This window comes from Vipera ursinii, assembly GCF_947247035.1.
Source record: "Vipera ursinii genome assembly, chromosome: 6".
In the NCBI taxonomy this organism is placed as follows: Eukaryota; Metazoa; Chordata; class Lepidosauria; order Squamata; family Viperidae; genus Vipera; species Vipera ursinii.
Window position 1 is genome coordinate 31,955,387 of NC_139515.1, and position 21,365 is coordinate 31,976,751.

At 41.8% G+C, this 21,365-nt stretch overlaps 1 protein-coding gene across 1 annotated transcript in view; it reads left to right on the top strand.

The window, feature by feature from the left end:
- Window positions 1–8,682, top strand: part of LOC310642662 (dedicator of cytokinesis protein 4-like) — a gene marked incomplete at its 3' end in the record, with an annotated part of 101,524 nt that extends 92,842 nt beyond the window's left edge. The window contains exon 6 of the mRNA XM_083366548.1: window positions 8,530–8,682. Within this exon, the coding sequence (XP_083222674.1) occupies window positions 8,530–8,682 (153 nt within the window). The remainder of the gene's footprint in view (window positions 1–8,529) is intronic.
- Window positions 8,683–21,365: the final 12,683 nt, after the last annotated feature.

A 21,365-nucleotide genomic window follows, 5' to 3' on the forward strand; every position in this document is an offset into this window, starting at 1 on the left:
ATAGAATAGGGAGGACCAGAGATCTCTTGAAGAAAATTGGAGAGATGAAGGGAACGTTTCATGCAAAGATGGGCAGGATAAAGGATCAAAATGGCAGACTTCCGGTGGCTGCGCGGCGCCGGAGACAGCCTTCCCGGGCTGCCCGCGGCTCAGCTGTGTGTTTTTTCGCCCGAAACAGCGCCGATCAGCTGTTTGGGCGAATTTGAAGCCCCCTCCTCGGGAGAAGAGGAGGGGGTGAGGCCCCAGGTAGGGGTCGAGTTCTCCGGGGCCGCCTGAGCTTGGAGCTTGGGCGGCTGAAGGATTGAACTCCCCCGAAGCCTGGGTTGCTCCCAGCTGGCCAGCGTCTCTGCTCCGGATTTCTTGGAGCAGAGCCAGGCGTCTGCGACCACCCCTGCCTGAAGAAAGGACTATGGATTAAAGGAGCAGGCAGAGCGGTACAAGAGGAAAAGGTGAAGAGGATTATTTTATTATACTCTCGAGCTTGATGGACTTTTTAAACTTTAAGTGAAAGTGCGTCACAATTGAAAAGTAAAAGATGGCGGCTAAACCTCCCCCTAAAACTCTTCGGAGTGGTGGATCTTCTCCGGTGCAACAATCATCATTACAGGCGTTGCACCCTCCTGATGTACTGACACCGAAGGACTTACGAGATGCTTTGGATAAACATGCCCAGGTACTTTTGGAATCAATTAATCAATCAATGGGTGATAAATTTGCACAGATGGAGGAGAAATTGGAGAAACTGGAGGAGAGAATGGAAGAGAGGATGGAACAGAAGTTCAGCGTGATGAAGGTAGACATTTTGTCTTCAGTGCATAAAGTGGCGGAATGTGTGGAAGATTTAGATGAAAAAGTGGATGATCTGACTCAAAAGAATGCAATATTAGAAGTTAAAGTACGGGAGAATGAAAATTTAAGAGACAAAATGGAAAGGGAGTTAAGCCTTGCCCAATATTACCAGATGCAGTTTGCTGTTAGAATCAGAGGTTTAAAAGAGAACATTAAGGAAGATTTAAAGCAGCTGGTTTCTGAGGCTCTCGAAGTGGTATTGAACCAGCCAGCATCTGAAATAAGAGCAGCTATGGATAAAGTGTTCCGTGTGAACTCATGGATTGCCAGACAGAGAAAGTTGCCTAGAGATGTGGTGGTTTACTTTGCAAAAAGAGAAATTAGAGATGAACTTATACAAGCTGCCTATGATGCTAAAGTTGTGATTGCTGATCAAGAAGTCTTGGTTTTAAAAGAAATCCCTCCAAAGATTTTAAGGAGAAGGAAGGACTTTACATTTCTTGTGCAAGAGCTCAAGCAACGAGACATAAGGTTCAGATGGGAGATTCCAGACGGGCTGATGGTGATGTATGAAGGTAAAAGGTATCGGCTGATTACTGTGAAGCAAGCGCGTGATTTCTACAATAATGTTTTAAAAGCAACCCCATTAACACTTCTGGAAGCTGCAAAGGGATCTGGAGAAGGAGAACATCAAGAGGATGAAACAGAGGAAAATGGTGCTGGAGGAGATCAAGCTATAACTTCTTTGGATGATCCTAGAGAGCAAAGGGTAACGTGTGCTGCTTTAAAAAGAGCAAAGAAAATAAAAGAACAAGACCAGCAAAAGTCTTCGGAATCTTCACAACGTACTCATAGCCAAGCAGTGGGAGGAGCACGGCCTAAAGAAGATAGTCCTATCAAAGCAGTGCTTCAAGAGCTTTGGGAGGATATGCATGGCAACTAAATTTTTGACTTGGAACGTTAATGGACTAAACTCACCACAGAAGAGGAAGAAAGTTTTTCAATATTTAAAACAATTTAAGATAGATGTTATATGTTTGCAAGAAACGCATATTAGAGTTTTGGATCAAAAGTATTTATCGAACTCGAGGTTGGGTACGCAATTTGTTGCTTCTGCAGAGAACAAGAAAAATGGAGTGGTTGTTCATGTTAAAAGTGCCTTAACAGCAGACTTAATTGAAGCAGATAAGCATGGAAGATATGTTATGATTGAACTGCTGTTAGAAGGTAAAAAGACGCTTTTAGTTGGATTATATGCACCTAATCAACAACAAGATGACTTTTTTAGTTTACTTCACGCAAAGCTTACCCAGTTGGATTATAAATCTTTTATTTTTATGGGGGACTGGAACGGTGTTTTGGACGTACAGTTGGACAAGGCTGGAGTTTTCAAGCGCATTCCAAGTCATGCTAAATTGCCTAAATCTTTTTTTGAAATGAAGGATGACCTGGAACTACGAGATATTTGGCGTGAGAGACATTTGCAGGAGAAGGATTATACTTTTTATTCTGATAGACATCAATCTTTTTCGAGGATTGATTTTATTTTGCTGACTAATGATTTTTTTTGAGGACTAAAAAGGTGAAGATTTGTGCAAGAACTATCTCTGATCACAGTCCAGTTTGGTTAGAGATTGATAAGGAGAAAAGAGATAGGCGCTCGTGGCGCGTAAATGAGAATTTGTTTAGAAATCAGAGAAATGTGGAAGAATGCAAACAGCGGATGAAGGATTTTTTTGAGATTAACATGAATAAGGGTACCTCTATGGATATGGTTTGGGATGCTAGCAAGGCCTATATGAGAGGGGTGTTGATATATATGAATAATAAACATAGACGTGCAGTGGAAACTAGAAGGAAAGAACTGGAGAATGAAATAAAGGAAAAAGAAAAGGCTTTGATTATGAACTCAGAGGATGTGAAGACCAAGGAGGCTATTAGACTGTTAAGAGGACAATTTGATAAATTAATGGCTGATCAAGTGGCGACCAATCTGCGGTTTGCTAGGCATAATACTTTTTGTAACGCTAATAAACCAGGCAGATGGTTAGCTTATAGATTGAGGAAAAAACAAAGGGCTTCTAATATAGATAAGATTGAGTACAAAGGAAGGGTTGTGTTTCAACAGAACCTTATTAAGGATGCTTTTGTGGATTTCTATTCGAAATTATATGCTAAAGAGGAAATTAATGAAAAAGATATTGATATATATTTGGAGAATGCTAGCATCCCGGTTCTTACGCAAGTACAAAAAGAGGGGATTAATCAACTGATTACAGAAGAAGAAATTTTCACAGCAATTAAGGAATTGAAGGTGGATAAAGCACCAGGTACGGATGGCTTGACTGCAGCCTATTACAAAAATTTACAATTAGAGATGATAAAACCGTTAAAGGAACTGTTCCAGACAATCCAGAGGGGGGGAAAGGTGCCACCGTCTTGGAGAACAGCTTTTATTTCTTTGATTCCGAAGGAAGACCAAGATGCTACTCAAGTTAAAAATTATAGACCGATATCGCTTTTAAATACAGATTACAAGATATTTGCTAAGGTTTTGGCTAATAGACTGATGAGGGTTCTGCAACAGGTGATTCATGGGGATCAAACGGGGTTTATTAGTGGTAGGCAAATGAAAAATAATGTGAGGCATATAGTTGATGTGTTAGAGTTTTTGGAAAGGAACAACCAGATCGCTGCGGTGCTAATTTTTTTAGATGCTGAAAAAGCTTTTGATCAATTGAATTGGAAATTTTTGTTGAAAGTTTTAGACAAAATGGATTTTGGGGAAAATTTTTTACAACCGATTAGGGCATTATATCAAAAACAAACTGCCCGAATTATAGTTAATAATAGCTTGACAGAAGCATGTAATATTGAGAAGGGCACAAGGCAAGGGTGTCCGTTATCGCCCTTGTTATTTGTGTTAACATTAGAGATATTATTGGTTAAAATTCGGAATTCGGAAAAAATTAAGGGGATTCAAATTGGAGATCAGGACTACAGATTGAGAGCATTCGCAGACGATCTGGTTGTTACAGTGACCCAGCCAGAAAACTCTGTTGTGGACCTGATGGAGATAATAACACAATATGGGAAGGTTTCTGGATTTAAAGTTAATACGCAGAAAACCAAAATTTTGGCCAGAAATATGACAGTTCCGCAAAAGGCTCTCTTGGAAGGATTAACTGGATTTGAGATTGTTAAAAGGGTTAAATATTTGGGGGTGATTTTGTCGCCATCTAATACAAAGTTATATAAAAATAATTATGAAAAACTATGGGGGAAAATTCAAAAAGAATTGGAGAGTTGGGAAAAATTGCAATTGTCTTTGTTGGGACGGATTGCAGCAGTAAAAATGAATGTCCTGCCTAAATTTTTATTTTTATTTCAAATGATACCGATTCTTAAGAAAGATTCTAATCTGGAGGAATGGCAGCGAGGTATCAATAAATTTGTGTGGGCAGGGAAAAAGCCACGAGTTAAACTTAAGATTATGCAGGATACTCGTGAGAGAGGTGGCCTTAAATTGCCTAATTTTAAATTATATTATGAAGCTGCTGCATTAGTAGGAATAAGTGATTGGATTAATTTGACGCAAGAGAGGTTATTAAATCTTGAGGGCCATGATTTGTTGTTTGGCTGGCATGCATATTTGTTGTATGATAAGAAGGTAGACAACGTGTTTAGGGTGCATATTTTAAGACAGGCATTGCTGAGAGTTTGGAAGAAGTATAGACATAAGTTAAGTTGCAAGATACCATTGTGGGCAATTCCAAAACACGCAGTAGAAAATATACATGCTGGCTTCAAACATGATGTGACTACGTACAAGGAGATCCTCAGTTTGGAAAGAAATGTTTGGTGTTTGAAATCATATAGCCTCTTGCGAGAAGAGAAGGTTGTTCAAAATTGGTTTCAATATACTCAGTTACGGGCCAGGTGGAAAGAAGACCAGAAAAATGGATTTACAATGACTGATGAAAATTTGATAAAGCAAATTAGAAATCAGGGACCAGCACATATCAAACGGATATATCTTGCATTGATAGAGATTGACTCAGAAACAGAGCTTGTTAAGGATTGTATGATAAAATGGGCCCAAAACATCCAGGAAGTTATCACAATGGACACGTGGGAAAAGATTTGGGTGAGGAACGTAAAATTTACTCAAGCTCAAAATCTAAGAGAGAACTTTTACAAAATGTTTTATAGATGGCATTTAGATCCTAAAAAGCTTGCAAGTATGTATCCGAATTATCAGCCTAAATGTTGGAGGTGTGGTGATGAAGATGCAACATATTTTCACATATGGTGGACATGTAAGAAGGTTAAGGCTTTTTGGATAAAAGTCTGGTGGAATATGCAGAAGATTTTTAAACAGAGGATAAAGTTTTGTCCGCAACTTTTTTTGTTGGGAATAATTGCAGACGCTACAGTTGTGGACACCAAGTTGATGTTGAACTTAATTACGGCGGCAAGACTTTTGATAGGCCAATATTGGAAGAAAGAGGAACTGCCGACCATAGAAGAGTGGACTTTAAAGGTTTCCGACCTGGCAGAGATGGCGAAGATTTCGGCCTATTTGAAAGATCATTCGCAAGAACGCTATATTATGGAATGGAGAAAATGGATTGAGTTTATCCAGAACAAGTATAGGGTTAAGAAGTTTTATGTAGCATTTGAATAAGTCTTCTTTCGTTTTTTTTTCTTTTCTTATCTTAGTTTCTTTTTATACATATTCAATATTATTAAGGCTTGTTTTATCCTATATAAGCTAGAGAGTGATGGATTTTAGAGTTTATAGTTGTTAGTATATGATTGTTTATGATTGCTTTTTATATATATACCTTGTATTTAGCTCTGGGAAGTCAGGGGGGGAGGGGGGGAGGGGGGGAGGGAGGGGGGAGGAGGGAGGGGGAAGGGGAGATTCTTAAAGGAAAATTGTATTTTAAAACTTTTCAATAAAAAAAAGGATCAAAATGGCAGAAGAGATTAAGAAGAGGTGGAAAAATTACACAGAAGAACTATACAAGAATGAGCTTGACGTCCCTGATAACCACAATGAGGTAGTCACTGACCTCGAGCCAGACATCCTAGAATGTGAAGTGAAGTGGGCCTTAGGAAAGCTGAGCAACAACAAAGCTAGTGGAGGTGACAGTATTCTAGCTGAGCTATTCAAAATCTTAAAAGATGATGCAGTAAAAGTGCTACACTCAATTTGCCAGCAAATTTGGAAAACTCAACAGTGGCCACAGGATTGGAAAAGATCAGTTTACATTCCAATTCCAAAGAAAGGCAGTGCCAAAGAATGTTCAAACTATTGCACCATTGCACTCATTTCACATGCTAGTAAAGTTATGCTTAAAATCCTACAAGCTAGACTCCAGCAGTATGTGGATCGAGAACTACCAGAAGTACAGGCAGGATTTTGAAGAGGCAGAGGAACTAGAGATCAAATTGCCAATATATGCTGGATCATGGAGAAAGCTAGGGAGTTCCAGAAAAACATCTACTTCTGCTTCATTGACTATGCTAAAACATTTGATTGTGTGGATCACAACAAATTGTGGCAAGTTCTTAAAGAGATGGGAGTACCAGACCATCTTATTTGTCTCTTGAGAAACCTATATGTGGGTCAAGAAGCAACAGTGATTTGTAAAGATCTTACACTTAACTAAATGGCAATTCTGGTGGCCATGGATGAAAGAGCACATTGAAAGTTATGTGAAAAGCTGTGTGGTATGTATAGCCATGAAACTAAGATCAGGGAACAGTGGGGGGCTGCTACAGTAGGTGGGTGACCCAACCCAGCCTTGGGAAGAAATAGCTATGGACTTCATAGTCCAGCTTCCAGAAAGTAGATGAAATACAGTGATATGGAAATTAACGGACCTGTTCTCGAAGCAAGCCCACTTCCCATCAGCCGAGAATCTAGGTAGGATGTTTCTGCAGGATAGTTTCTGGTTGCACAGCATGTCCAAGTGCATAATCTTGGACAGAGGGATCCAATTTACAGCAAAATTTTGGCATGAATTCATAAGGCTGATACGGTCCTCCCAGGGGCTTAGGTCGGCTTTTCATCCAAGTACAAATGGGGCTGCAGAATGAGCTAACGACATGGTAGAACAATACCATGTCAACTACCAACTATCGAACTGGGCAGAGCTCCCGCCATTTGCTGAAGTGGCATACAATAATGCAATGCGCAGTAGTGTATTGCTTACCCCCTTTAAGATAGCTAAGGCGAGAATGCCCACAAGAACTTCCCTCATCAGTAATACTGACTGAATGGGTAGATTCCTTCAAAAGCCCCTGGGGTAACGTAAAGAAAGCTTTAGCCAAAGCGACAGAGAGTCAAAAGAAGCAGGCAGACAAGAAGTGAGCTCCTCAATGGATGTTTGACATAGGAGATAAAATGTATCTATCTGCAAAATCCCTAAAGTTGAGGCAGCCCTGCAAGAAACTAGATCCTAAATCCATAGGGCCTTTCCCCATCATGAAAATCAACCCAGTTATGGTAGGACTAAAGAGCCTTGGTGGAGCAGTGGGCTAACGCCTCCTTAAGTAACACCAGCTGCCTGCAATTATTGCAGGTTCGCATCCCACCAGGCTCAAGGTTGACTCAGCCTTCCATCCTTCCGAGGTAGGTAAAATGAGGACCCAGATTGTTGGGGGCAATTAAGCTGACTTTGTAATAATGCCGCTTGGGGTGTGTGTGAAAGCCCTAATAAGCAGGCATATACATGGAATGAAGGCTACTGCTAAGCTTGTAAGCCGCCCTGAGTCTTCGGAGAAGGGCGGGATATAAATGCAATAAAAATAAAAATAAAACTGCCCAGAATATTGGGTAAAGTGCACCCAGTATTTCACCGCAGCTTACTGAAACTGCCCCAGAGATCTAGACTAGACCAGTGGAAAAGGAAGCCCCCGGTCCAATAATAAAGAAGGGCAAAAGACATTACTAGGTCAAACAGATCTTAGACTCTAGGTTCCACAAGGGGAAACTACAATACCTAGTGCAGTGGAGGTCCGATAGCAGAAGCAAGATGGATCATACCTCACAACATCAGAGTAGAGCACCTGATAAATAAATTTCATGCAAAATACCCTCAGAAACCAGAGCCCCCTTAAGTAGGGAATAGAGCGATAGGAATGGCCTTAATATGTGTTTCCTATCTTTTGGGTTCTTTCCAGGTTTTAGCGGGTCCACCTGTCAAGTTAGAAGCGTGTTTTGCTGTTGTAACAATGATTGCTTCTCAGCTTGCCAATAACCTGGGGGGTGAGAAGGGGAATGGAATGCCGGCTCCAGAGATCAAGAAGTCAGACCATGAGAACCAAGGAGAGTTCACCAGGTGTCTGGCCAAACTCGGAGACACTTTCTCATAACAATATTTTAATACTTAATTGGGCAATGTGACTGGACTAAAAGGGAGGAGGAGGAATTTTACACCTTTACTATACTGTATGGATCGGGAGGGGTTTGCTAGAGCTGGTTTTGCTTGCAATCGTGCTAAAATGATGTACTCAATAATTAAGTTTTGCATTAAGAGATTGGATTGTCTTGGAGGTGCTTGCTTGGTTAGGTTCATCAGTGGGAACCTTGACACTTAGTTTGACTATTTCCATCTCAATAAACATGGTTTATTTTATCTTTTCCTGGATTATGGTTCTAGAACATCAACAGATTTGAATAAGCTACATGATTTTGATAATCTGAAAATTAGCTTCTGTATTTGACAGAGAAATGAAGGTGATCTATTTCACCGACTGTGGCACATAATGAATGAAATCCTAGATCTGCGACGGCAGGTGCTGGTGGGCCATCTGACCCATGATCAGATGAAGGATGTCAAAAGACACATTACTGCTCGCTTGGATTGGGGCAATGAGTGAGTACGAGTCAATTGATAAAACTGTTACATTGGTTGCCATTCATTGCTATTTTAATGTTTATGGCAAGATGACAAAAAAGTAGTGGATTTTGCTATGTGGTGATAGCTTGTTCCAAGTGGGCTGTAACATAAAGAATAAGCAGCTTTTCAGGAAGGTTTAAAAAAACTTTATTGATGTCCTTAGGCCAGGGGTGGCGAACCTATGGCATGCGTGCCACAGGTGGCACGTGGAGCCGTCCCTGTGGGCATGCACACCATCACCCCGGAAGGAGGCAGGGCCAGGCTCCTCCCTTCCGCTTCTCCACATGCGCTTGCGCTCTCTTTCTCTATCTCTGCACTCTTGAGTTGGAGCAGGTGCAAGAGCTAGGTGGATCATGGCTGGATGGTGGAAACAGCTGCCAGCATGAGTCCAGGTAACACTGCAGAGTGATTTTGCAGGGGCCCCCCAGTGGCTAATCCAGGTGGCAGAGGCCTTTTATAAGCCTCTGGAGCTCGGATGGGGCCGCTGGGGTGCTGCAAAATCGCCCCATGGCCGTGGATTCGAGCTCGGGAAGGAAGGCAGGGCAATCCATGCAGGGGGTGGGGGTGAGAAAATGGTGGCAGTGGCATGACGATCCATGTGGGGTAAAGAAACAGTGATGGGGGTGGCAGCAAGGAGATCCATGCAGTGGGGGAGAACAGCAGCAGTGGCACTACAATTCGTATGGGGGGAAATGGCGGTGGGGGAAAGGAGATTCATGTGGCAGATGGGGGGAACAGCGGCAGCATGGTGATCTGTCCAGCAGCTTGGGGCAACAATCTTCCCTCCCCCTGCCATGGCAGGCGGCTACTCACCGCACTGTGGGCCATGCCTGGAACCCCCGGATGGCCACCGGGTGCTGGCGAGGAGATGGCCCGGCTTCCCCTTGTCGCTGCTGGCCATCTGGGTTCTGTGGCCCAATGCTCACCCTCCCCCCATAGGAGAAAGAACCTGGAGAGAACAGAAGAGAGAGCTTGGAGCGAATGGGGGAAATGTGCGAATATAAGGAGGAGAAAGAGCCTGGAGGGAATGGAAGAGCTTGGAGCAAACGGGGGAATGTGCAAATGCATGGAGGAGAAAGAGCCTGGAGGGAACCAAAGAGAGAGCTTGGAGCTGGGGGGGGGATGTACAGAGCAGAAAGTATTCATTCACACTTCCCGCCCCTCCCCCCTTTGCTCCAAGCTCTTTCTGCTTCCTTCATTCACACTTCCTGGGCACAGAGGGGGAGGGAAGGAAGGAAGGAAGGAAGGAAGGAAGGAAGGAAGGAAGGAAGGAAGGAAGGAAGGAAGGAAGGAAGGAAGGAAGGGACAATGGGAGGGAGGAAGGAAGAAAGGAAGGGACAATGGGAGGGAAGAAGGAAGGAAGAGACAATGAGAAGGAAGGAAGGAGATGGGAATGAGAAAGGGTGGCAGGCAAGGAAGGAGGGGAGGGGGAAGGAAGAAAGGAGATGGGAATGAGAAGGAGAGAGGGACATGGCCCCTGGGGATTTCTGCAATGGTCATAAGTGAAAAATGGTCATAAGCCTTTGTAACTTCAAACAGTCACTGTTGTAAGTCAGGGACTAGTGTACTTTATCACTTTTTTTCCTGTTTTGGGGGGGTGGGTCATCACGGTTTTAACACCTTGCTAGGCGACTGGAAAAGCCCTGAGTTCTTGCAGGTATGTGGAATGGCGTGGAACCCACAGGTTTTGCAAAGTTAAGTGAGGAACTTGGTTACAACTTATTAGGAAAGATAAAATAGACAACCAAGAATGCTTTATTGACCATTCTTCGTCCAGATTTTATATCAGTTGCATCTGCTAGTACAGGCATTCAGCTTCAGATTTCTGTTATTTTCAGCATCTGGTAAAATGAATGAGTACTTTTCCAACATCCTGTAAAATCCAAGACACTGTGCTTTCATTGTTTAATTCCCCCCTCATACAGTAGTCGCCAAAATTGTGGAAACCTTTTGGGAAAAGTGTACAGTAGAAATGTCACCTTTGGTTAAGTTTCCACCAATTTTTCTTGTAATTTCTTTATAACTGTAGCCTTGTTCACTTAATAATACTATTTTACATCGCTTTCTGAGCAACCAGTCAACTCTCTGCACCATTACTTTAATTTTTTTACATTTTACAAACTCAATGAAAGAACACAAAAAACACAACTAACTTCATAGTGATCACATAACACACTGACAAATGTCCTCCTCTCAGCTTCCATACATGACAATAATTGAATCCTATTGTGATCTGATTGGCTTATTGCCAAAACAAGATGAGGAGCCTCCTGCCCACTGTCCCACCCGCCAGAGACCCCCTGGATCTCCCCCAACCCTGCCCAGCCCCCACAGGCATCCCTCCTCAGGAGCAACATCGAGGTGGCCATGCCCACCCATGCTGCCATGACTACCATAGCCACGCCCACTCAGTGGGCCACACCCACCTGGCACCCGGCAATGCATAAGTGGGTTTTGGGTTGCAGCTTGGGCACTCAGTCTCTAAAAGGTTCACCACCACTGCCTTAGGCTGTTTATACTCAATAAACAAACAATTTCTAATAAAACCTCTTGTTTAAGTGCAAGACAGTTCTGTACTTTCCAAAGGGCCAGTACCAATCCTCTGTCTATTTGAGACAATTCTGTAGGAGAACAGAAGTCTGTCTTCTTGTGAAGGCTGCAGGCAAAAACAAATGATAAGAAAAGTTCTATAGTTCTTTGCTGCCAATTTCCTGAATTTATAGCCTTCTTTGTTCAATAACAGGATGGCACTATATTGTTGTGATTCAGGGTCAGCCTGTGGGTTCGGCAGTTGGGTCGGACGAATCAGAGGAGGAGGGGGGTGTTGAAGACCTTGCTGAGGGGGTTGAAGATCTTGCTGATGATAGCCCTCAGGCAGGCCCCTCCCACTTGGTCACCATGGAGACCCAGCTGTGTGAGCCTGACAGTGTGGATGAAGATGACCCACAGCTGGTCCTGTTCAAGGACGCCCGACGCAGGAGGCAGTCAAGTAGGAGTAAACAGAGGAAGGCTGTGGGGCTTCTCGGAAGGAGGCAGAGAGAGGCCACGCCCTGAACTCTTTATAAAGGGAATGTTTGGGGAGGGCTGGTTTGCTGAAAGCAACCGCTCAGATAGTGTTTCAAAGCTCCTGTATCTTGGTTCGTGTCTTGTTTGTTTTTTGTAGTAATAAATTTGGCAGACGTCATTCCAGCCTCTTGCCGTTTATAAAGGGGTTGCCTTTTCTGCAGGGCCGGTAGCAGGCTGGTACAGAACATGTATTATGGTTTCGATGTTCCAGACAGATTGTACGAGCTGACCAAGTAGATCTTTCCCACCACATTGATACTGGACAAGGAAATCCTGAAAGTTCATCATATCTGTTCTATAAAAAATGTGAGAATACAGTATATGTTTGCATATACTCTGAATAAAAGGTTGTCTTCGACTTAACGACTGAATGTTTAACAACCATTCAAAATTACAGTGACCTCTGAAAGATACTTTATGGACCATAAAGCTCTCCTGCTCAGCCATCAAAAAATGTGCTGTGTCCCCCCTCCCCTGTCACATAATTGTTATCTGAGTGCTCATCATGTGATGACCATTTGCAGTCTCCCCAGAAAGTTAATCCAGAGGGAAGTTTGCAAATTACTATGGCCTGCTGAAATGACTCTTTCTTGTCTCTGGGGTGGAGAAATGGAGCTCATATCCTGAAGATCCAACCTCTATTCTTGCGGTCCACCAGAGCAGTTCTTTTCAATGCACTGAGGAGAGACAAACTTCTCCTGGAGAGTGGAGAAACATTGCTGAGATCCTCAAGATCCGAGCTCCAATCCTAAAGCCTGATGGAACAGTTTCTTTCTGTGCACAGAGGAGAGCTTAACTCAGCATGGAGCTATTTCATTCTGTCTGCTTAATGATGACAACCAGGATTGCGGCCATTGAATCACATTTCAATTAATGATCACTTCGCTCAACACCCAAGATTCTGGTCCCAATTGGGTTTGTAAGTCAAGGACTACTTATGATATGGGATTGCGCCAAGGGCAAAATGCTCCTTAGGTATCCCTAGATGAACACTCTATTAAAGCTGCCTATTAAACTTGCTATTTAATTTTCAAAAATAAATATTGTTAGTACTTTTATTGCCTTTGGCTGATATTGCATCTAAATTTGATTTGTTCTGCTGCACTAATGAGTTTCTATTCAGATAAAGTCAGAAAAACTTACAAAGTAAGAAAAGTACCCACTGGCATAAAACATTCAAGTAATCTCTATCTTTGCTGTTACCTGAATATTTTTTTGAAAATGTTGAGTAAATCAACCCATTTCAACCCATTGTTAGAAGTTTTATGATAGATAGGTATATTTCTTCATATGTTTATGCTTACTAAATGAATGCCATGTCAAAGTCTTCTTTGCTTATTACTGAATACATAATGCTGTTAAAGGTTTTGAAAAATGAAGAATTCATAGAACAATATTTTGTTGAATATATTTTGAATGCTGCTAGGCATAGCTCCTGCTTTCTTGACACTACCTTGCTGAGTTTGAAAGATTCACTAGCACATCTATAGAATAGAGATGAAGCTTCAGAAAAAATAAAAAACAGTGGGTTTCTCATAGTTGATATTATTTGTAAAAAGAGCTAACTAGAAAACATTTTGGTGCTTTCATTTCCTTTTAACAGCTACATTCCAGTGGTAAGGTGGTGGATGTTTGGCTCTTTTGGCTCATTCTTCAAAAGTGCCAAGTATATTAGGACTTTATTTTATGTCTCTTTGATGCATGCTTCCTGAAACATAAATAGACAGACCTTAGAAAATGAGCCATATCATATGAATAAATATTTCAGAAGTATGCAATCCAGAAATATTATCATTGACTTCTTCCAATTTTTTTTAAAAATTTGCAGTCTAGCCCACAGCTCTGGGATTATCTGATGATCTTTCACCCAATGTTCAACCCTGTTTAGCTGTTTGAGACCAGCCAAGATCAACTAGCTACTGTGTTTCCCCTAAAATAAGACCTACCCCGAAAATAAGGCCTAGCTTGATTTTTCGGGGTGGGATTAATATAAGTCCTACCCCCAAAATAAGCCCTAATTTTGGGGTGAGGTCCATGCCTAAAAATCAAGCTAGGGCAAGCTGTCCCATGTACTCCACACCTACTTACCAGGCCTCCCATGAATCAAAACCTGCCTCTCCTCTTCTGCAGCATCCCCCGGGCTGCATTTCACAGTCAGAGGCCTTTCCGGAAGGCCTCTGCAGCTGAGAACTGAGCTATAGTTTGAATCCATAGCTCAGTTCTCAGCTGCAGAGGCCTTCCGGAAAGGCCTCTGGCTGCAAAATATAGGCCAGAGCTCTATTCTTAGCTGCAGAATGAAGCTGCTCCTTCAGCTGCAGAATAAGTGGGCCGGCTGGGTGGGGCTGTTGGTGCCGCTGCCATGAGGTGAGTGGAAAGGACACCCTCTGAAAATAAGACCTGGTGCCTCTTTTGGAGGAAGAAAAAAGAAGACCGGGTCTTATTTTCAGGGAAACACGGTAGGAAAAAAGGGAAACAAATCAGCTGTGTACACACACACACACACACACACACAGAGACACACAGAAAGATATTTGGGAACAACTGCATATTCTTCCAAATCTCTCTGTCCCAAATGTGTCTTTGTACACAGCTGATTTGTTTCCCTTTTCATATATATATGAAAGATGTAGATAGATGTAGAGAGTTACAGAAGATATAAATATATCTTGCATAGATAGATAGATAGATAGATGGATACATAGATGATAGATAGATAGATAGATAGATAGATAGATAGATAGATAGATAGATAGATAGATAGATAGAAGATGCAGTTGTTCCCAAAGGTTGCAAACTAGTCGTTTTTTTAACTTTTGCACAACCTTTATGAATATTGGAAAGTGAGAGGGTTGAGGGCTTTAGTTAAAAACAGCTCTTTATTTTAATTCTGAGTTTTATTTTGATTTTTGCTTTGCTTTTCTGAGATGTTCTTTTCCTGGGCTCTGTTGTCAAAAATGTGAGTTATTTGCTTTACTGGTTTTTAGTACATAATTTTAAAAGTTAGATAGTAGGTAGAGAGTGAATAAAGAATAAAACCATGCAATAGAAATTGCAGAAATATGTTCTATTAATACTGCTTTTTATTATCTGTAATTTGCAGCAAATGGTACATTGCATATTTTTCCTTCAGGGATAATGGTAACAACAATGACAGATTATTTCAGATTTAAACGCTGTGTGCTTTCTATAGATTTTAACTAATGATTTTAAACTGTTCTAACTAGTCTTTTTGTATACATTTACAGACAGCTAGGGTTAGATTTGGTTCCAAGAAAGGAATATGCAATGGTGGATCCAGAGGAAATCAGTATTACAGAATTGTACAGATTGGTAAGCAAATAACTCACTTTATTTCAATTCTGTTAAGCTCATTGAAATTTCCATCATTGAAGATGCAACTCAGTCAATAAACTGGGATTCAGCATTTGGGACCCGTGCTATTTTTTTTCTCTTGATGTTTCTTATCAATATATATATATTCTAGGAGATTTTTCTAAATTTATCTAATTTATTTTTTGCCCAATCCAATGACTTTGGAGTTATTTTGACCACAGCTTGGAAATACAAGCGAAGGAAATAGACGAAGAATGTGCATGAATTTTGAATGCATATGACAAACTCTTCCACTCATGGGTGGATGCTGCTGTGTTGCAAGGATAATTTGTAAGGATTTTGAAACCCTGGATTACAGCAATAACATATAGTGACTCTTAATCCATACATTTATGCTGATTTTTTTTTCCAGATCTCTAAATTTACCATGAAATTTGTGTAGATAAATGTTCTCTCATGAATTTACTTTTACAGCCAATTGTATGGTATACTTGGATAGCCTTGGTGTACAGCAGAAAAAGCAAATACATAGTCAAGCTGTGTACTATTGTTAGAAAAACTTGAATTACTTAAAAATAATAATAGGTTTCCAATACTCAGTTCTGCCACCAATCAGAAGAATAAGACTAGTATTTTACTTGTGTAATAAAAACATTAGTAAACATGCATTGTACTTAGTATAAGTAGAAGGAACACTGGACCGATATCTCCCAAATAGTGAAGTTAATGATGTTTTAACATAATTTTTTTAAATAGCCTCTTTAATAATTCCTTAGCTTCTTTGACTATAATCCCATAATTCCCAAACAGCCTTTGACCTCTCTCTCTCCTCCCCCTCCCTCCCTCCTTCCCTCCCCCCTCCCCTAATTTACAAGATTGCCATGCAGAAAGAAAACTGTTAAATCAACCCCTAAGGAAAGGATGCTAAAATTGTAATGAATGTGTGAAAAAGTTACCTTTGTGTTTATCTGAAATAATGATTGGCTAATAAATCTAGAAATAAAATGTTGTCTAGTATTGCCTCACAAGAAAGATGAACAACTTCAAATGTTTGATTTAAACAATCACAAGTGGTTGACAAAAATAAAGTGATGAGCAAGAAAATGCCTTTCTGTATGTTTATATTTCATGAATTAAAATAAGCATAAACTGGTTTGATTTTTGTATGGTACTCTATACTTAGATGGAGTATCGTCATCGCAAAAAAGACACACCAGTCCCAGCAAGCAGCCACCATCTCTTTGTGCAGATGAAGAGTCTGATGTGTTCCAATCTAGGAGAAGATCTAGAAATTATCTTCTCACTTTTTGATAGTAAAGAGAATCGACCAATCAGGTAGCACTTCCTTTTTAATAAAAAATGCAGAAATGTACAGCTTCATCAGTTCTTGCGTTTACCTGGATAACAAAGTCATTTTGACTTTTTAACACTGAATCTTGAAGTTCATATAGTACCACGTGTAGTTCATGTTGTTGGTGTTGAATGCTTTTAATCTGGCTCTAACTCACTGGTTCAATTGCTATGTGGATACAGAAAATTCTTACTCACTGTACTGGAGATCACAAAAGTGTTAACTAATGGATCTAATAAACTAATAGATTTCGTAAAGATAGGGATGTTCACATAGTGTATTAAGCCATAATGTATTTTGCTTGGTTTTTATTTACAATGAGTACAACATTGCGATTTACAATAGACAATGATTTGTGCATTCTAATAACAATGCATTAGGAATTAATCTTAAACAATGGTTAAAACTATCAAGCATGATGTATGATTTCAGCTGCATTGTGGATAGAGAAACCTAGGATAATGGTAATTTTCCCTTTAGTTCACACAATAGTTTCTATGGAACATATTTTAGCTGTAAATAAAATGGTTGCATATCTTAGAATGTGATTAAATATTGCCAGTGATATCACCGACAATAATACACATTTTTTCCTCCTACATTCACATGATTGTTTCCATTTTGACTTATGTGTTTTTGATCATTTTCTAGAAAGTGTCATGTTTTTTTAAAAATTAATGAATGGTAAGGAAATAAAGTAGAAGCAATTTTGAGTAGTGCCAAACATTGTAGCTTTTACACCCTAAATTTTGGAATAATAACAACCACAGGAATGAAAAGTGGTTAATAATAAGTCATAAATGGAAGGATATTGCATAGTTATATACATTTGGGTATGTGAAATCTCCCAAAACAGGTCAATTTATATTAAGAACCAATAGAAAATGTATTATAGGATGCAGTCATACAAAATATAGGCTTGGCTAGCCTTTCCTTCCTTGACAATCCCCTTTCTTTTTAGCTGCTATGCCTTCACTTTTACAGACAATAGATAGACATACATTGAAGACTCACATGGCTAGTTAGAAAGCTGTGCCTAGCTGTTTCTGCCTATGTGTACATGGAAAGCCACATTGTTTTTCCCTGGAAAAAAAGGCACACTTGCTTTATTGTGAAAATCAAAGATACTTGATAGATCAAGGAAGTACACAGCGTGTTTGAAGAGTTGAATACAGCTGCTAAGTCTCCTCTCATACCCTAATGCTTTTCGGAATCAAAGTATTACATGCAGTGGTGGGATTCAGCTGGTTCACACCGGTTTGGTACCTAATTTTTTTTGAGCTCGGGGAAAAGGTTGATCCGTGGCAGAACCCCCATCCCCACCCCGATTGTGCAAATTGAGAATATTAATAATTATCAGGTTCACCTAACCTGTACAGCCGATCAACCTATCTCTATGGCTTCAGCCTTCACTTTTCCTGTTTCCGGTCTCGCCCTCCTTTGGTGGTAGCGAGGCCTGTGGGGCAATGGCGGCTATACAGGGCTTCCGTATTTTGGTGAAGGTGAATGAGCCAGAGCCCATGGAAGTGGAAGAGGGTGATCTCTTGCTTCAGACTGGAGTTCTGCTACCCCCTCACCTCTGCTACATTATCAGTAGAGGAACTAGCCATGCCGGTGGGGTGCTCGCTGAGGCAGCTGCTGCTAGTAATGAAGCCAGGGAAACAGACTGGGTGGGAGGGAGCTGCCAGTGCCACTCCCATGAGGAGAAGCCAATGGGGAAAGGGGAATCGGATCCACATGCCCCGCTTCCCGGTATCCTGCCGCAGCCTCTCACACCACCCTACTGGTGCTGCGGCATGATGCCACATCCCCATGATGCTGTGGTATACTGAAATCAGCCTGAGCACCACTGGGCTGGTTTCCAGGGCTGTTTTCCCAGCTCTGTTACCAGCAGCAGCTCCCTCAATGAGCACCCCACTGGCATGGCTAGTTCCTCTACTGATAATGTAGCAGAGGTGAGGGGGGTAGCCAGGGCTCCAATCTACTTCCATAGGCTCCGGCTCAGTCCAGCTCCGGCTCAGTCACCTTCACTGGAATATGGAGCCTCCAATCAACCATCATTGCCACACAAGCCCTGCTACTGCAGAAGGAGAGTGAGACCAGAAACAGAAAAAGTGAAAGCAGTAGCCATGTAGATACATTGACCAGCTGTGCAGAGCACCACTCAAGGGAGATCCTGCAGGTAACAGAGCTGGGGAAATGGGATGGGTTGGGGGGGGAGCTGCCAGTTCTGCTGCCACAAGGCAAAGCCAGTGGGGGAAAGGGCATCAGACCCACGTACCCTGCTTTCTGGTATCTGCCTTAGCCTCTCATGCTGCCCCACCGATGCGGCATGATGCCACATCAACGTGATATGGTGGTCTTGCCGAAATCGACCGCAGCACCAGTGGGGCGGTGTAAGAGGCTGCTGAGGGAGCTGCTGCCAGTAACAGAGCCAAAGAAATGGGTCAGGTTGGGGGGCAGCTGCCAGTGCTGCTGCCACAAGGCAAAGCCACTGGCGGAAGGACCCATGTGCACCACATCATGGTGTCCTGCCACAGCCCCTCAGGCCACCCCACTGGTGCTGTGGCCGATTTTGGCAATGCTGCCACATCACAGGAATGTGGCATCATGCCGCAGCACCAGTGGGGTGGTGTGAAAGGCTGTGGCAGGATACTGGGAAGCGGGACATGAGGGTCCGATCCCTCTTCCCCCACTGGCTTCGCCTCATGGCAGCAGCATTGGCAGCTCCCCCCCCCGGGCCATTTCCCCAGCTCCATTACCGGCAGTAGCTGCCTCAGCAAGCACCCCACTAGCACGGCTAGTTCCTCTGCTGATGCCATAGCAAAGGCGAGGGCTTAGCGGGGACTCCAGTCTGAATCAACAGCTCACCCTCTTCCATTTCCATGGGCTCCAACTCATTCACCTTCACCGAAATACAGAGTACAGCCTCCATTGCCCCACAGGGACTTGCTACTGCTGAAGGAGGGCAAGACTGGAAACAGGAAAAGTGAAGGCAGAAGCCATAGAGTTACGCTGATTGGCTGTGCAGAGAGCCACTCGAGATAGCGGCTGCGCCCATCAGAGGCACGGACTGTGGTGGTGACTTGAGAAATTATCTTTTGCCTGGCCTCAGGAGATGGGTTTTCATGTTATCCCACCTCATGATTGTCAAAAAATAGAAAAAAGTACCTTTGTAGGTTAGGTGAGTGAACCTGATAATTATTAATGTTCTCAGTTCACACAGTATATTGTACCGTAAACTGAGCAAATAGAATTTACAGCAGCAGGTTAAGCTACACATTTACACCTCCAGAAAACAAAGCTGTTATTTTTACAGTCTGCTAGCCTAAAAGGTAAAGGTAAAGGTTCCCCCGCACATGCGTGCTAGTCGTTTCCGACTCTAGGGGCCGGTGCTCATCTCCGTTTCAAAGGCGAAGAGCCAGCGCTTGTCCGAGGATGTGTCCGTGGTCATGTGGCCAGCATGACTAGACACCAAAGGCGCACAGAATGCTGTTACGTTCCCACCGTAGTGGTCCCTATGTTCCTACTTGCATTTTTACGTGCTTTCGAACTGCTAGGTTGGCAGAAGCTGGGACGAGTAACAGGCGCTCACTCTGTTACGCGGCACTCAGGATTCGACCCGCCAAACTGCTAGCCTACACATAGCTTAATATGTGTAGGTATTTAATTAACCTAATTAAGTTCATGTTTTGCAATCACATGACCTACCCCCCACCTTGTGTCCTATAAATTACTTAATGGGGAAAACTATTGATTGGTACGATATAAAACTGAGTTGCAGAGCTTGAAAGTTTCGGTTGACTACATTTTCTTTGAGAGAATTTAGGACAGGAGAAGTCATGTAGCCTACGGTATGGTATGCAGCCCCCCGAAAGTTTGTTGTGGCTCTGGAGCCATCAACTATTGAAATTTAGTGGCATCCCAATAGCAATAGCATTTAGATTTATATGCTGCTTCATAGTGCTTCTCTATAAGTGGTTTACAGAATCAGCATATTGCCTCCAACAATCTGGGTCCACATTTTACTGACCTTGGAAGGATGGAAGGCTGAGTCAACTTCAGCCAGTCAGGAACGAACTCCTGGCAGTGAACAGAGTCAGCCTGCAATATTGTATTCTAACCACTGTACCATCATGGCTCCCAAAGTGCACTATTGAAATTTAGAGGCATCCCAAAGTGTTCTAATTTATTTATTTATTTTGTATAAATTGTATTAGTTTTTATAGGGTTAGGGATGAGGTGGGATCATGATTGAGATTGGGATTTAGGTTCTGGTTAGGATTAGGGTTGGGGTTGCGTTTAGTGTTTTTCCAAATAACATTCTCAATATTTGGCAAACAGCATAACGTCTGGGTTCATGTATTTAACAAGAAATAATAGATAATAGTTAATTATCATAAACATGTTAATTAATCGCTCAATAGTCTTCTTCTTACTAATGTATATTCAAGGTTACAAATACAATCCTTTCTCTCTAACTCATGTTTCTAGCCATTGATAGAAATTATCCCATGTTCTAAATTATACTGAGTCTTATTTTTCTTTTATGTTTAAAGTCAATCTGTTCATTTCCGCCCACTCTAAAATTTTCTTAATTAATGCTACTTCAGTTAGTAAATTTTCATTTTTCCAATGTTGGGCAAATACACTTCTTGCTGCAGTTAGTACATGTAAAATTAAATATATACAATCTTTCTCATAATTTGCTCCTATTATTCCTAACAAAAATAATTCTGGCTTAGAGTCTATTTGTTTTTTAGTCATTTTCTCCAACCATAAATGTATTTTGACACAAAATCTTTGTTTTCGGGCATGTCCCCCAGATATGATAGTAAGTACCTGGTCTTTGTTTGCATTTCCAACACTTGTTTGAAGTATTTTTAAACATTTTTGCTAATCTCACTGGTGTC